The 17,486-nt window shown below is 37.0% G+C and overlaps 1 protein-coding gene across 12 annotated transcripts in view; it reads right to left on the reverse strand.

The window, feature by feature from the left end:
• evla (Enah/Vasp-like a) overlaps positions 1-14,567 on the reverse strand; it is a 78,301-nt gene extending 63,734 nt beyond the window's left edge. For 4 of the 12 annotated variants that reach the window (XM_087289446.1, XM_087289445.1, XM_087289437.1 and 1 more), the window contains exon 1: positions 8,701-8,899. In XM_087289446.1, the coding sequence (XP_087145572.1) occupies positions 8,701-8,750 (50 nt within the window). In that variant the 5' untranslated portion in view covers positions 8,751-8,899. 12 annotated transcript variants of the gene reach the window in all.
• Positions 14,568-17,486: the final 2,919 nt, after the last annotated feature.

Below are 17,486 nucleotides of genomic sequence, written 5' to 3' on the forward strand. Positions count from 1 at the left end.
TATGCATTGCAGAAGTATCGGATCGGGTTTCGGTATTGGTAGATACAAAGGCATAGATTCGCTCTTGACATTGGTGTGGACATACATTCTTTGAGGGCATGCCTTGAACAGCACAAATTCTGAATTTTGATTGATTGCACAGCCTTGGTTAATAGTATTACAGTGAACTCGTAGAGAACTTAACTTCTTGCATGTGTAGGTTAAGAGTTGAAAGAGCATTATTTTGAAGTCGATTAAAATATTGGTAGGGACATTTCAGTAACTGGTGAACACGTCCCATCCATCCATGGCAATTCTACACCTTTGGGTAGATACTAAAAATCAAATGACTCGGACTCGAAACCTGAACTGGACATCCCTACAATAAACATTATTCATCAACATTAGATCTAATATTAAACTCTAACCCACATACCTAAAGAGGAAAAAAACTAAATCGAACCAACAGTAATGTCAACAAAACAACATAAATAGGGAAGTGTCATGCAGGGAATTCTGGGAAAGTTAATTCATGGTTATTCAAAGTATATACTAAGAAAACTTATTGCTAATCATTTATTTTACCATTGAAATCAAGGCCATTTTTTCAGTGTGTCCATAGGCAGGGATAGGGAAGTAAAATCTGCTGCTTTGACAAAAGTCTGCCAGATGATGCAATTTGCATCAAATAAATGGTTCTCGGTCCAGGAAATATGAAGTATGAGTAAACGTTGTTCATTTACTAGTACTACCAACTCTACAAAGCAGGTTGAAAAGTGTTAAGTTAAACCATTTTTATTTATATTATGAGTTCTCTTCTTGGAGGTCCTGAAGCCAAAAACCTGTAAAGATGGATCGGTCATGTGAGAGAGCTTTATATTGTATACACAAACACTTTCTTTCAGTTCGTTCCAGATCTAAACATAAACAAACGCCAACCGATGACATTTCTTCAAGCCAAAAGAAACATCTTCAGACATGTTCTGCAATCAGTGTAAATGTTTTCAGACCTCACATTGATGTGAGCATGAAATCCCACTGACCTGATTTTGCATCCACTGGTGTGAAGACCAGAGTCACTGTGGCTCTGAGGTAAGCAGAACTGGACAGAATGAGCATCCATCTCTCAAATGCTTCCACAAAACAGATCCTTACTCTACGTCTGATCAAACCGGCTTTAATTCATCTCAAACACACAGACGTGATGTAGTACGGCACAACAGATGCGTGCTTGCAACCAAACAAGCTTTAAATCATCTAGGAGAGCCAGTCCAAGATTAAATAAGCATTTTCAAACGTCATAATCCCATCATATCCTCAAAAAAACTAAAAAAAAAAAAAAAAAAAAAACAGGCAAATGACAATCTGTGAGGTTGTATGATCTCAGCTGATGTCACAAAGTGAGGAGAAAATAAAAGAGATGAAGAGAAACATGGACAGTGAGTGGTCAACAGTAGGGTCCACTAACTAACACCCAGGACAGGTTTTTCTGCTGTGAGGGGATGGCCTGACAGTGGATGTGTGTTGTTTTGTCTAACCCTGAGGGGGATTACCTCATGACGCCCAACCCCCCACCCAGCTGTGACAGAGCAATCGAAAACGGCACAGTGCTCCATAATACTACCGCTGCTGCCGGTACACACGTTTTATGCAGTATTTCTAGCTAAGGAAGCAAAGCTAGAGGTGCACTTTTATTTTGGCAACCAAAAATAAAACCAAATACATTTATTTTTAGGCAGAACCTGTACTGGACAAGTGAAATTGCTGACTAAAATACTGCAATGCATGTCTAAAATACTGTCTATTTTGTTTTAGATAAGAACCACAACTTCAGATTTCCTATAAAGCAGCTCTCCTCTTGTTCCTGTTTTCACTTGTGTCTGACCTTGATGGACTGAACAGAAGAAGTAAGATGGTTTTTGATTCAAAGAAGGCAGATTCTCAAAGCAATAGGTGTAATATTACACAATAACCACAGTCCATTGGTAGTTCAAATGGTGTTTCAAGCCAGCACAAAACAAGGCTCTTAGGAAAATCTTTTCTTTTTTTTTTTTAGCCAAGCAGCTAGTTTGAACACCATAAATGAACCACAAATGACCTTTACTTTGGCCTGATTTAGTTTGAAATCAAGTCACATGGTTTGTTATTCGATTTTAAGTATATTGATAGACTATACCATACTGCCAACACTTCCGTTTTTCCCATGAGTCTCCCGTATTTCAGACTCATCAGTTGCCACCCTCCCGTTTAGTTATTTTTCCCGGAAAACTTCTGTAACTTCAACCATCCCCCCAGTCCTCAGCATTTTGGTACGGTCTGCAAAACCCCTGGATCGCCAACATTGGTATAGGATCTGATCACAGTGCCCGCCCGAAACACACTTCATAGTACAGTTACTAACACCATACCCACAGTACCCAGTTCTCAACAGTGTTATTCAGGCCCCGTTTACACTAGTGCATTTTAGTTTTAAAATGGCGTTTTAGAATGAAAACGATTCACGTCCACACTTGCGTTTTACACAGCGTTCCTGAACTGCTCTCCATCCACACCAAAACGCTGAAAACGCACATCACGTGACCACACACACACTCTCGGGCAAGCGCTGCTGCATTTCTACCCAGATGAGAGCTGTGCTGGTCGGACTGCTGGATTTAATCTCACTATATTTGTTAAACGTGATATTTAATTAATCTTGTCTATATCTAACGACATATTCCCCGACTTTGGTCTTTTGAATCGATTACCTGTTCACAGGTAACGTGTTTTGGCTAAGCGCAAAGATAAGTTATTAATGTAACCATGTACATTCTGTATATTGACTGATCGCTTGCCTTTATTTCCTATAATGTATAATTTTACTGTGCGTTATACTTTCATAATGGCTATTATTGTTTATTAAAACTGACATTCAGCAAAGCAGAGGATACGTTTTGTATTTTCAATGAAAATGAAAGGAGGCAGTGATGTTATATAGGCTCTGTTTTATTATAAATATGCATACAGTAAAGATGCAGCACGATGCCTCAACATTTCTGCTGTCTGTTAAGTTGTTAATATCAAAATGAAAATAGGCAGTTGTTTAAATCATGTTTTCATTTTATTGTTGAGAAAGTGAAACAACGTTGTCAGGATGATGTGAATGAAGTTATAAAGTACACTGTTCCCTTTGAAGATTTACTGGACATGTCCTCGAGGTTCTGTTCTCCATATTAAACTTGTGAAGTCTGAATTTACAGGGAGAAGATGCGAGACTGAACTGTGTGTGTAAGCTACTTAATATTGAGGAAAAGCCCCAATCAGATGACGAATGTCGGCAGCCCCGCCTCCGTTTTCAGATGTCTCCGTTTTCCCCCCATTCACACTGAGACGGAGCAGCAGCGTTTTAGGATGGAAACGGCCTCTCCAGCGTTTTCGAAACGCTCCGTTTTCGGCCCTCGAAAACTCCAGCGTAGTATGTACGGATGGAGTAACCGTAGCAAAACTAACCTCACCCCCCCAAAAAAATGTACAAAAGCAAGCACAGCGTTCAGCCAATCAGCAAAAGCGACATACCTTAAAAATGTCAACTTTTACATATCCCAATGCAGCAGAAAAGTTCAAAATTCGAGGCTCTATTTCGTGCAAGACCGTAATCTATATGTTGCGGTGCCCGTATGGTTTATGTTATGTCGGCAAAATGAGTAGGCCTTTAAAAATTCTGAAACTCACATTTCTGAACATCGATGCCCTATTCGACATTATGATCCTAGAAGTTCTGTTGCACAGCATTTCCCAGTTATGAGACATCCTGTCTCTACTCTACAATACAGATTAGGAATTGAAGTTTTGAAGTGTCCACATCGGGGTGGAGATCATAATAAATTGCTTTTCCAACATGAAGCCTTTTGGATTTTCACTCTAGATACATAGTCTCTAAGAGGTTTGAATGAGGAGTTTGACATTCATCCTTTTCTTTAATAATTCTTTAATGTTTAATTAGGTGTTTGGGTAACGTTTTTTTGGCTATATTTTGTTGTATTTCCTTGTTATATTCTGCTTTCTTTAATTTGTGATGTAATTCATTAATTTTCTTGTCGGCTTAGTCCCTTTATTAATCCGGGGTCGCCACAGCGGAATGAACCGCCAACTTATCCAGCAAGTTTTTACGCAGCGGATGCCCTACCAGCCGCAACCCATCTCTGGGAAACATCCACACACACACTCATACACTACGGACAATTTAGCCTAACCAATTCACCTGTACTGCATGTCTTTGGACTGTGGGGGAAACCAGAGCACCCGGAGGAAACCCACACGAAGGCAAGGAGAACATGCAAACTCCACACAGAAACGCCAACTGAGCCGAGGTTCGAACCAGCGATCCAGCGACCTTCTTGCTGTGAGGCGACAGCACTACCTACTGCGCCACTGCCTCGCCTAATTTGTGATGTAATATTATTTTTTTGTTTTTTCTTGTTGTGACATGATAGGAAATCATGTGATCCGGAAGTGTACAAAAAGGAGCAACTTACTGTGATGAACACTGTCTAATGAAGTGCTCGAAACGTTACATGCTTTGTGTCAGCCTTTTTTAATTTAATAAATTGGCATTTTTAGAGCTTTGGTGTCGCTGCCTTTTTGAATATATATTTTGCCAATGAATAAGTGCAATAATATTTTTGCTTTGTTTCTTCTGACAAAAAAATGACAAATTCTGTAATTTTGACAGTCTTTGATGTGGCATGAAAGATCACTATTGTCACCACTAGTAGTAACTGCACAAAATAAAAGAAATAAAAACTTACTGAAATGTCTTGTTTCATTATTTCACTTATTCAGTGTCTCAACTGCAGAAAGATGTTAATAAAACAGCTCATAAACAATATAACATTTCAAGTACATCAGAAAAACACATGCACTGTATTATAATAACTCCATTTTTTCTTTAAGTTTTCAAACTTGTTTAAAAGGTAAGACTAAATCTGTAGGGCAAACAAGTAGCTACAGGCAATATCCAATATATTATATTTAAGGAATTGTAGGAGGAATAAACTTATTTCCATAAACAAGCTGTTTTAAAAACTGCTTTGTGTGCAGTTTAAATGTTTACGTAACCTTGCTGATATAAAATCACCAAAATCTGCATGCCTTAACAGATTGGATTTTGAAAACCTGAATCAGATGATGGATTTCGTGAAAGAATTTGACCTGAAGTGAAGAGATAATTTGTTAAATTTGCTGCTTAGGATGTTTTTTTAAATTTAAGATGAATTTTGTCAGACGCATGATGGCTCTGCATTTATTAGAAAATGTATGTGACAGGTCACACAAAGGACAGTCAGCCAGGCTGCCACTGACACACATTCAAAGACAAACCAGACGACATGCTAAAAAACATACTAGGGTCAGCATTTCATCACACAAGCTTTGCTTTCAAAGAACTGACAAAACGGGAGGATTCAGCACTGGAGAGCAGTTCCACTTTAAATGATGACACAAGATTTTGCAGTTTACAGTGATCTTAAAGCTTGACTACTTAATGCTGGTTAGCATTAGTATTTAGGATGTGGATTATATATATATATATATATATATATATATATATATATATATATATATATATATATATATATATATATATATATAATTAAGATTAATAAATACAATTATCATAATGTATTAACTAGGACTGAACAATATATTGTTTGAACATTGATATCGCAATGTGTAATAAAAACATCACACAATTTGTTTATTTATTAAAGATTTAAAGATATTAAATATTATTCTTTAATATTATTTACACAATGCACTGTAAAAATATATTTGACAAAAAGTCATTTGACTACAAATATTAAGTTTCTTGAACCTACTTTAATAAGCTAATCAGGTTTAAACTACATTTTACAAGTTATGCAAAGTTTAAACTTAATATTAAGTCAGATTAGATTTAGTTTGATTGATATAAGTTGAGATGACTAGGAAACCTCATTTGATTTAACTAAAACAATTAAAGCAGCAAGTGTTTTTTACAGTGTGATCGATGACCATTTATTCATTTCTTCTCGGCTTAGTCCCTTTATTAATCTGGGATCGCCACAGCGGAATGAACTGCCAACTTATCCAGCACGTCTTTAAGCAACAGATGCCCTTCCAGCCGCAATCCATCTCTGGGAAACATAGACGACCATGTTATTTTACGTTTAATTGTTCAATTTCATACTTGAAACTGCAGAAAACCATAAAGTGTATATACTGTTTATTTAATTTTGCTTATTAATTATATTGTATGCAGATGCACTTCATAGAAAAAGACAAAAAAAAAAAACACTAAATTAAGGAAATCTTTTCAAATAGGGGTGTTCAAATCATCTGGTGAAATTATACACAAATCGGAATATATACTGCAGCAAAATCAAATAGCACAATGTTATATTTTTCCTGTATCGTGCAGCCCTAGTATTAACCCTCAAATATATTGAGGATAAATAATGGGTCCTAATGGAGGGAGACGATGATCAGGACTATTAGTTATTTTATTCAATTTATTGCAGTTCGAAGCAATAAATTGTTTAATAAATAAATTTAGGGATGCACCAAATTTTTGGTTATTTCAGTTTTCGACCAAAAAACAAACAAACACAAAAGTAACCTAAATAAATACTGTGCTAGCATACTTTACTGTGCAGCATTGCCAAGCAGTGTTCAGCATGCTGATTTCACTCTCCCTTCAGCCATTGTCACTGTGTTACTCTGCTTTCACACAGGATGCGGAAAGCGATGTGCTATGAAACCCATTAATTTCAACGGCTGCACAAAAGCGGATTTTTCAAAGGATGGCACATGCTCACTGAAAAAGCTAAGTCGGCTCAAACTGACACGCCAACCGGACATTATTTATTATACTTGTTCTTGCTGCTTGCAGTACCTCTACTGTGTTGCAATTCCAACACTGGTAAAATGTAAAAATTTTACTGAAAATAAAATGTGGTTGTTTTATTGGCTTGTGTCTTTTAAAATTTGTAATGTATAACTCAAGTTCATTCTTTCATTGTCTTTTGGCTTAGTCCCTTATTTATCAGAGGTCGCCACAGCGGAATCAACAGCCAACTATTTCAGCATATGTTTTACGCAGTGGATGCCCTTTCGGGTGCAACCCAGTACTGGGAAAATTATTCAAATTATTGAGTTCAATTGAAAAAGTCAAATTTTTAATTTTAAACAAAATTACTTTATGTTGTTTATCAAAATAACCAATTAACCAAAATAAACAATTATTTAAAAGCATTAATGGTTTTTGTAAGTGCATCCAGAATTTTCGGTTTTGGGCCAGAGCTTTCATTTCAGTGCTTTCCTTAATATATAAAATATAAAGAAAAAAATCGGTACAATAACAGACAAAGTAAAGGCAGTTCATAAATAGACCTGAATACAGCCTCTGCTCATGAAAGAGCTCAAAGATTGATACAAAAATGGCTTTTTGCAGTGTCCAACTTGTACGTTACATACAGTACCAAAATGCTCTTCAGATACTCTCCATCATCCCTAATCAACTAAATCAACCATTAAACAATCTTAAAATAGGCTAAAAATATCAGGTTTTTATCACAACTGAAAAAGCTGCTTCTATGAGTGACAAAACACTCCACTCCTAGATAAGCCTTGATATTTCTCTATAGGCAGCAGTTTCCTTGGTTATGATGAAAAGCCAAATGTCCCGCACCCTTCCCCCACCCTCTGGTCATGATAAACCAGGTGCGGGACACTCTGACTAATCCTTATCCTTAGAGGAAAATACTGAGAATTACCAGTGCGATAGCAATCAGAAACCAAAATAGGCTTGTATTAGGTTACACTCTTTTTAAAGAGGCAAATATAGAAAGAAATCAGCCCAAGACTAAGAAAGAGGAAGGAGCTGTTTAGTCAGCCTAGTTTCAACAAATCTGTTTAGCCTGGTTACTATATGCGTATGGACTCTAATAACATTAGTTTACCTAAAATACCCACACACCACTATCAGTGCCATCCATCAGGCTGTCTATGAAGCAAAATAAAGAGCTTCAAGGGAAAAGTTGAACACATGTTTGCTTCAGCTTTAGATTCAAAAGATCCCACATTTGGACTCAACCACACAGTTGTCCCTACATGGCACGCGACTCCAGCTGGTGTCAACTGCCTGGACTTATTCCCAGTTGTGGGACATCACATTTTCGTTTCCTGAAAACTGTCTTGCCAAACTCATTTCTGTTCCAGAGTAACTGTATATCTCCATTAATCTAAAAAAAAATTAAAGACATCTCTTCTACATGCACGTCCACAACATCCATATGTATGACTGCTAAAATGGTGCACCTTAAAACAGCATTTCAACCTGAAAACAGTCTGCAATACACAGGTCTAACAGCGCTATAAAACAAGACTCCAAATCCCAAGCCAGTGTCCTGGTTTCTTATTTAAACCTGTGCCTATTTTCTGCTTTTCCTTCTAAAATGCTAAATGACTCAACAGTAAAACATGGAGTGGGTTTGGGACTCTGTAGCAGTTGAACCCAAGCATGTTTTTGTAGATTAATAAACTCATTCCACTGAGGGAACAGCTGCTGGGGAAGAAAATCTCAAAGTTAACATAGTTAAAGACCCAGATTGTTTGAATCTATGAAGCTTTTTTACCCCTAAAGCAAACTTGAAGTAACTCAGAATCAGTAAGTAATAATAAAATCCATACGGGACAGATTCTTACCCATAGTCATCAAAGGAATACATATCGCCAAGTTGAAGCTCTGAAGACATCAATGTGAAAGAAGAGTCCTTACAGCCAAATGAAACACAAACATAACAGGGAAAAGGACGGGGGATAAGACTGAGAAAAGTCTGCACCGCCTCATCCTCTCAGCTAGGTAAAACACAGAGCTCGCTCATTTCTGAGACACGATAATGCTAGAACAGGGAGTGTGGGACAGAAAAAGGACGTGAAGGAGGGAAGGAGAAGAAAACGAGAGGATGAGAGCAGGAGAGAGAGAGAGAGAGAGAGAGAGAGAGAGAGAACCAAGCATGTGACAGATATGGACCAGTCACCTTATTCTGCTCACATCCATTCTTATCCACTCAAAGGATTGGAAGGCGGTCTGTGCCTTAAAGGAGTCTCTCTACACCACAGAAATACAGCCACATGATCTCTACGACACGCACACGCGCTCATTCATGCAGCCGGCTAGAAGAAGCAAAGAGACTGCTGGTATTTCTTTGAAGAAAATATTTGTTTTGAAACCCCCCCGAGACCTTTGCTTGTCTTTAGAATACAAATTAAGATATTTTAGATGAAATCTGAGAACTCTCTCTTCCCTCATAGACAGAAACATACCAAAAAATATCCTCAAATTGTGCCTTCAGTGGTTCAATCGTAATATTATCAGGCTATGAGAGTACTTTTGTGTGCACATTACACAAAAATAATGACCATTCATCAACTTTTTCTCCTTAGTGTCAGTATAGGGTGCACATTAACGAGAGCAATATGCCCTTTATGACTAAATTACTCATTTTCTATTAGCTAATGTCAACAAAGATTAATAAATATTGTAATAAACATATTGTTCATTGTTTGTTTATGTTAGTAAATATATTAACTAATACGAAATTATTGTAAAGTGTGACCAAAATGTTTTATTTAAATTATCTTTATTAATCTGAACGCATTGTCATTGGAATGAATCTTTACTTTATTAACCAAATGGCCTCTCTGATATCAGACTTGTCTGTCTCCTGAGCAAGCATGCATCTTTTTTAAGAAGATAGAGATCTTTACGGATGCAGAAGTTAACCATACATACTGACATTAAGGGTGCTTCCACACTTGTAGATGAAAAATAGGGATTAAAATTGGTACAATGTTTATTTTTGTTCTCAGTGCGGTTCGCTTTCTAACGGAAAAGTTCATAAATGAACCAAAACAGTTCAAACAAGTCACGTGCGAGTACATTCTCCTCACATTGGTCAGAGTTTTAGGGTTTATTTTTTAGAGTCCCGTGGGTTCTGCTCAGCTGTTATACGTTGTTATTTTAATTTATGATGATTAGCAATACGACATTATAAGCAAAAAGTTACACTTTAATTTTGACACCCACATACATCATCATCAGAGAGGTAAGAATTTCTCATACAGAGACTCATTTTAGATGTCAAGTTTTGTAGAAATCTATCCATTGAATCAATCGATCTTCTACTAAAAAAAAAAGCTAACTAGAATTATGCATTATAGGCTTAAACGTTAGAGAAAAATAACAGTTGGAGAGTTTGTTTCACCTCATCCAGGCAATCTCGGACCAATTGTTTTCAGGATTTCTGGATTCACAAACAGTATGCCAAACGAACTGCGCTAACTGAGCATACAAGACAGGTTCTGAAACAAAATTCTAGGTGTATAAGCACCCTGAATTGTTCATGTTTAAATAAACACTATTTTTTACATTTTGTTTGGTTATGCTTTTAAGATTTTGACTCTGTTAAAGAAAAAACTACAAATTGGAAAACATAGATGCAATAGAGTATGTAATCTTGCTGAAACTAATTTTATAAAATTGGTATTGAGAAAACTATCCAGTATCAAATTTAAAGTACTGGTATGAACATTTTTGAACGATACTAACTCTAGTCAAATGTATTTGATTACATTAAGTTATTTTGAGGTATTTAATAATCAATAATAAGTCCCTAAAACTATCATAAGTGTAAAAAAAAGAAAGGTTTTTGCATCATACCAAACCATAACCTAGAAACTGCAGTCAAATGTATGTTAAAGTATGTTTTTGTGATTACACAAACATGTAGGCTGAAGCACAAATTTTTAAAGAGCCTGTGTTAGTTAAAAACTTCAAGTAAGTGCAGTGGAGAAAAAAAAAAATTTATTTTTTCAGATAAGAAATATTTTTAAGACTGATAATGAGACTTTCGAGAACCACATAAACACCGTGGCTCAATAAGACACAAAGTGGCACGCTGTAGTAAAAATGTGTTTGTGCTGGCAGATGAGCCTTTGGGTTCATGGAAAAATGACAGAATAAATCACGGCAGCTGGATTCGATACATATTCAGATCAATTGCGCAAGTGGAATTACTACCAGGAAATACACTTGCTTCAGCTCAAAAATATCAAAAAACATCCTCACAAACAACAGCAAACAACCTGAACTTAACTGAAACTAAGAAAACATGAATATTATTAATTACATTCAAATTTACCCGAAAACAGAACCTTCTAAATACTGTTCACAGAAATGAACTCATATACGCAGAATAAACACAATCCATGCGTCTGAGTCTGTACGATTCGCCAGACCAACAGATCTCATACCCCGAGTGTATTAGGAGCTCATTTCATACACTCACTGCTTCCTGCCGACATGGGAGTGAATGCTTTACCCTTACCATGATTACCACTAGTACTAAAAATAGCCTACATTGTGAAGTAAAGAATTTTTGCTTAGGGAGTCAAGGGTTGAATAAATCATTCCACTCAACCAGTTCCTCAGTTTCCTGCTGGCGAGAATGCAAGCCGGTCCAGCACAATTTAAGACTTCCTTCTAGTCCAGACAGAGGCAGAACAAAGCAAAGGGAAAGTGGACTTAAAGGCATAGTTCATAAAAAAATGTTACTGCTAATTTACTCACCCTCAGGTTATTCAAGATGTGGATGACTTTATTCTTCAGTATAACATTAAAGGAGATTCCTAAAGATACACTGAGATCTTGTGAAGAAAATGGTTAGTCTTTGTGCATGTAATAGGTGTTGTCATACAGAATGTTTATATATTATTTGGACTGTTGCAATTAATGAATCACAAGTGACCACAGTCTCAGCTAAAAATCTTCTTTAATGTTGTACTGAAATAGCCAATCAGCTAGACATGGCCAGGGGCTGAAACAGCACATTTTCATTTTTGGATGATCTATGAAAAGCTTAAAATAAATGCACTCATATGAAGATAATGACAAACGTATGTGGACCTTCTTGCCGTTGTATGCAATTGACTCTCTATGCAATTACATGGAACTCAAAGTGTAAACAAGCCTATATTTAGTGTACACAATTAGTGATTTGCCTTAATAAGGGACTAAAATTAATTACAGAAATCAAATTTGCATAATCTAAAAAATCCCGTGCTGCTTGGTCTAAGCATGTAAGCATGTTTTGATTTCATCAGGCAACCGATTTAATAAATGGCTATTCATTCATACCATTCATAAAAACTATAAATCTGTTCCAAAATTAACTTTATTTTAGGATTACAAATATAAATACAACATGCTCGGTGCTACTGTAATTTAATTTTCTAAATCACAATGAACATTTTTGTTTCTAAATCACAAAGCATGAATCTGGAAATCTGAACACACCCAGTGAAAATCCACTGCATGGGTGAAATGAGACATGCGCATTAACTGCTCCGGTTGCTTTATGAATTCAATAAAACGCTTCACGCTAATTCCCACGGACAGTTCCGTTTAGATTTGTCATGGCCATCGGAGTCTATGCTCAGCATCTCGGTGCACTGAATAACCGTCACACACTTCAAACACTGTCCCTCTCTGCTGATGTCAGCAGAACAGAAACCAGGTGAAGAATCTGCACACTCATAACAGCTCGTGCTTTCAGTGGCTGTGTGCCAAAACCTGTAAGTTGACTACCCAGAAAGCATTTCTAAGAATCAATTTCTGGGTGTGTCCAAATGATCGCTGGTGCGTGTTTATCAGCGAATCAGAGCTTTGAAACAATTCTTTAACTCACTGAATCTTATTATACTTATAATATCCACAATAGGATATGAAGGTTATGACCATCTGTAATTTGAATGTGCGAGACTACCGGTTTCATCCTACCTGAGATATTTTTAGATTTCAGCTGCTTTATATTACAAACTAGTAAAGCCTATTATTTTAATGTATTGCCATACTTGTAACTACATGGTTTATCGAGCAAATAATTAAACATGTAGCTAATGAATCTGAGGTTGTGTGCATTCTATACTTTTACAATACAAATAAAGTGGATAATATAAGTACTGAGACATTTTACTCATACAATGACAAACATTGATAACGAAGTTGAAATAATCATTTAAATTCTAAAAGAAAATGTAAGTCTACCCACAATAATAACACAGTAACAATATCATTGGAATCACTTTAGGAACAATTATTTTACTAGTTGATAAATAATTATATTGGCAGCCTATCAGAATCCGTTGCTAAAAATGGATAATTTAAAGCACACGTGTATTGTCTGGCATATCCTTCGCACAGTTGCATATCCTTTGCCGTGGCTGACCTCTCAAAAAATGTAACTACACTTTGTATCGACGCATAGCGCAAATCTTGGTCGGCTTGGTATCAGTGATGACCGTAGGCAGTGCTTAGAGCCATGAACTCGATGGAGTGAGTGCTTAACAAGTATCAAGTCTCGTGAAGAAGCTCCAGATAGAAACTTTTATTTTGTGTTTACCTTATGATTAAGGTCCGCCAGTTCACACCTCTGAATGAGCGAGATTTAGCTTGCAGCATTCAGAAAAAACACCCGCGAAAAAGCTCGACAAAAAGGAACATAAAAAAAACTCTACTGCCAGCTAGTGTTTCGGACGTGTTATTGCAGAGCAACACAAACAGCACACAGAAGTATAGATGCATGGCTATGCACAAGGCAGGTGTTGTGGGTCACACCAATCACTCGACGCAAAAGTATAAATCCACCTTAATAAACAATTTACCGTTTCTTTGGATGCTAATGATTAAGTTATTGAGATTCACTAACATTTTTTGTACTTAATTTGTAGATTTTCAACAACGTAAACTGCACAGCTACTTATTTTAGCATTTATTTGATTAATGGTTCACATAAAAAGCTTTAACATAAAATTCCCTAGTCGCCCTCTACTGGCATAATGACGAAACTTCCAGACGAGTGAACAAATCTTTTAGTGAACTGACTCAAAAGATTCTACTCAATGAATCAAGTCACTGAGAGCTCACCCCATATGCTGTCAGTGTCTTGGGCGCACACAAGGTATGAAACACACCCAGTGTCTGCGAGTAAGTGTCATGTGCTGTGTAACATAATATATAAACACACAAAATGAAACATTTATAGATTTATACATTTTAGCGAATGAATGCATATATAACGTTACATGCAGTGTCAACAGAATGGGCAGCTTACCTCATTTTCTGATGATGTCCGAAATATGTAATAAATTATTAAAAGATGAGAAAAAAGAAACTCAGCAAAACCTCATAGGCGAGCCGCTCTATGTAAAGCTATCGGCGCATAAATATGTATGATATTGAGCTTAAATACAACACGTGTACTATTGCATATAACAATGGTCAGCCTGAATGTTCAATGCTCATCCAGCGATGCACAGCCGGTCTTCGGATCAGAAGCAATGCAGATGTCGGGAAAGGTCTACAACATATCGCCCAGTGTCACCACAGCTGGATAAAACATATCCCATGTTCAGCTCATGGTCGCGCCTACAACATCGATCTGAATTGCGGTCTGCAAACGCGCACTGGAGTTGCCATTTTCCTCCTCAGTGTTATGACAATGAGAAAGCAGCTTATAGGGATAATGTAAAAACACAGGCAAAACAGCGATCACTTGTGGCCAAAATGCCGCACTGCAGCTTCCTCCGGGCCCTGCCTTTCTCCTCGTCGGGTTACTGTTATTCCTCCTCTTCCTGTTATTCGGGCTCATTTGGTGATGTGGTATAAGCAGGCGTAAACAAATTACCTACGTTCGGTGATAAATGATGTTTGTGAATACGTGTACTGCTCTGAAGGGCATCACTGTGAGAAGCGAGAAGGGTTTATGACAAACAGATGTAGAATGTTTTGCCATATGTCTTCAACGTTCTCTTGTTATGCTTGGATGGTTGTTTTGTGATTTTTCTGGCTGTTGGGTAGATTTTTTTTTCACAGGTCATTTTTATTTTCCCCTGCCATGATGTTATTTGATATTTAATCATATCAGTCACTTGGTAGGACATTTTGAAGTAGACATTAGTGAAATAGTGTGAACCTCGTTGGTTAGGCCTAATGTAAAACTAAAGCACATTTTACAATATTGGTACGAAAAAACATTATCAGATTTAGACTGAAATTGAAAGAGTCAAAATATGTCTAAAACATATGTACACTACCTGTCAAAAGTCTTGTCACCTATCCAAGTTTTAGGAACAACAAATAACTTGACTTCTAGTTGATCAATTGGTATCAGAAGACATTTTTTTTTTACCAAAATAAGATAGATCATGCGTTGATTTTTTTTTTATTAGGATAAATAATATATTTATTGAATATTTAATTAGGACAGTAAGGTCTGACTTTGCTCAAATAGAAGTATTGTCACATAACAGAAATAATGTAGGGTATAGAATATAAAGTCATGGTGCAGTGGAAAAAGAATTAATATTGTGTATGACTTCCATGACCTTAGAGCACAGGTGTCAAACTCTGTTCCAAAAGGGCCGCAGCTCTGCACAGTTTAGTTCTAACCCTAATTAAACACACCTGATCAAACGAATTCAGTCCTTCAGGCTTGTTCGAAACCTACAGGTAAGTGTGTTGGAGCAGGGTTGGAACTAAACTGTGCAGGGCTTCGGCCCTCCAGGAATTGAGTTTGACACCCCTGCCTTAGAGGATCTCTGCAATGACTTAAATAACTTATTAATAAAATCATCTGAAAATACTCCCAGAGTTCATCAAGATTCTCTGGATTCATCTTCAATGCCTCCTTCTTCATCTCACTACAGACATGCTTAATAATGTTCATAACTGGTGGCTGGGCTGGCCAATCCAGGAGCACCTTGACCTTCTTTCAGGATCTTTGATGTGATGGCTGAAGTATGGGAAGGAGCGCTGACCTGCTGAGAATTTGCTCTCGCCTGTGGTTTGTAATGTAATGGGCAGCACAAATGCCTTGATACCTCAGGCTTTTTATGGCTTACCTCCATTCTGAATGTAACCCCAAACCATGATTTTTCCTTTACCAAACCTGACTGATTTGTGTTAGAATCTTGGGTCCTTGGGGTTTAATAGGTCTTCTGCTGTGTTTGTGATGATTGGGATGCAGTTCATCAAATTCATCAAAAAAATCTACTTTCTGCCACTTTTCCAAATGATCAACTAGAAGTTCTTATTTGTTGCTACATCTGGGATCGATGACAAGACTTTTGTCAGGGAGTGTATAGCTTAGCGGAAAGATAAAAATTGCTACAATAGTAAATAAGTTGCTGTAAAATTTGAAGCAATCCTTTTTACAGTGTACAGTACACATAGATTTGTAACAACTGCAACAACCAAGAAGTTATTCACAAAGAATACATCAAAACACGCAGTGCTGTAAAACATGCAAGTGTATAACAGTCATGCACATCCCTTAAAACAATGGGAATATAAGATACTGTTTAGTCTGTAAGTGAGTTTCTACACACACATAATATTGAACAGTTGTTCTGCACTGCACCTGCGGTTATGGATGGACACGGTGCTAGCAACAATGAATTTGCTCTTCAGTGTTTGGACTCTCAGTAATGATTAAATCACACTGAACTGAGCTAAACTGAACTGAACTTAAACACTAAAAACTGAACTACCCTGATCCAGTTACTTTGACCATTTATGTGAAGCTGCTTTGACACAATCTACATTGTAAAAGCGCTATACAAAAAAAGCTGAATTGAATTTTCATTAAAAGATATTTAAGTTTTGAAGCTTATTGAATCATAAGTTTAATAAACAATAATTTTTTTCCTGTTTTTATTTTTTTATTATTGCGTTTATTTTGTGCTTTTGCATCCCAAGATTCTCTTTAGTTCTGTAGCTGATTGTGACAAAACAATTCTGCCAGTTCAAAATAAACAGAAAATGCAAGCACTGGGATTTGTTCATTTTCCTGCTGTACTGTAGCTGTATCAAATTGTGACCCTAAAACCAAAGTATGCATCAAACCCTGATTTCAGGGTACCGTTGTAGCCCTAATATTTACTAATGGGAAATGAGTTGGTATTTCTGTGTGAAGTGTTTGCATGTTCTCCCCGTGTTGGTGCGGGTTTCCTCCGGGTGCTCCAGTTCCCCCCACAAGTCCAAAGACATGCGCTGTAGGTGATTTAGGTAAGCTACATTGTCCGTAGTGTATGTATGTGTGTGACTGAGAGTGTATGGGTGTTTCCCAGTGATGAGTTGCAGCTGAAAGGTCATTCGCTGTGTGAAAAACATATGCTGGATAAGTTGGCGGTTCATTTCGCTGTGGCAACCCCTGATTAATAAAGGGACTGAGCCAAAAGAAAATGAATGAATGTCTAAATGATCTGCCATAGAGTGACAGAGTCAGTGCTACCGTTGCCTTTTTGTAGCCTCACCACTGATTCATATACTGTGGTTTTGTAATAGGCTTCAAATTCTGCTGGTGCTTCCATTATCTTTTACACTTTCCATCCAACTTTTATCCAACAATCCAGTCAAAAACAAGCTCATA

Source organism: Danio rerio, chromosome 17 (genome assembly GCF_052040795.2).
Source record: "Danio rerio strain M-AB ecotype USA chromosome 17, GRCz13ab, whole genome shotgun sequence".
NCBI classification, from domain to species: domain Eukaryota; kingdom Metazoa; phylum Chordata; class Actinopteri; order Cypriniformes; family Danionidae; genus Danio; species Danio rerio.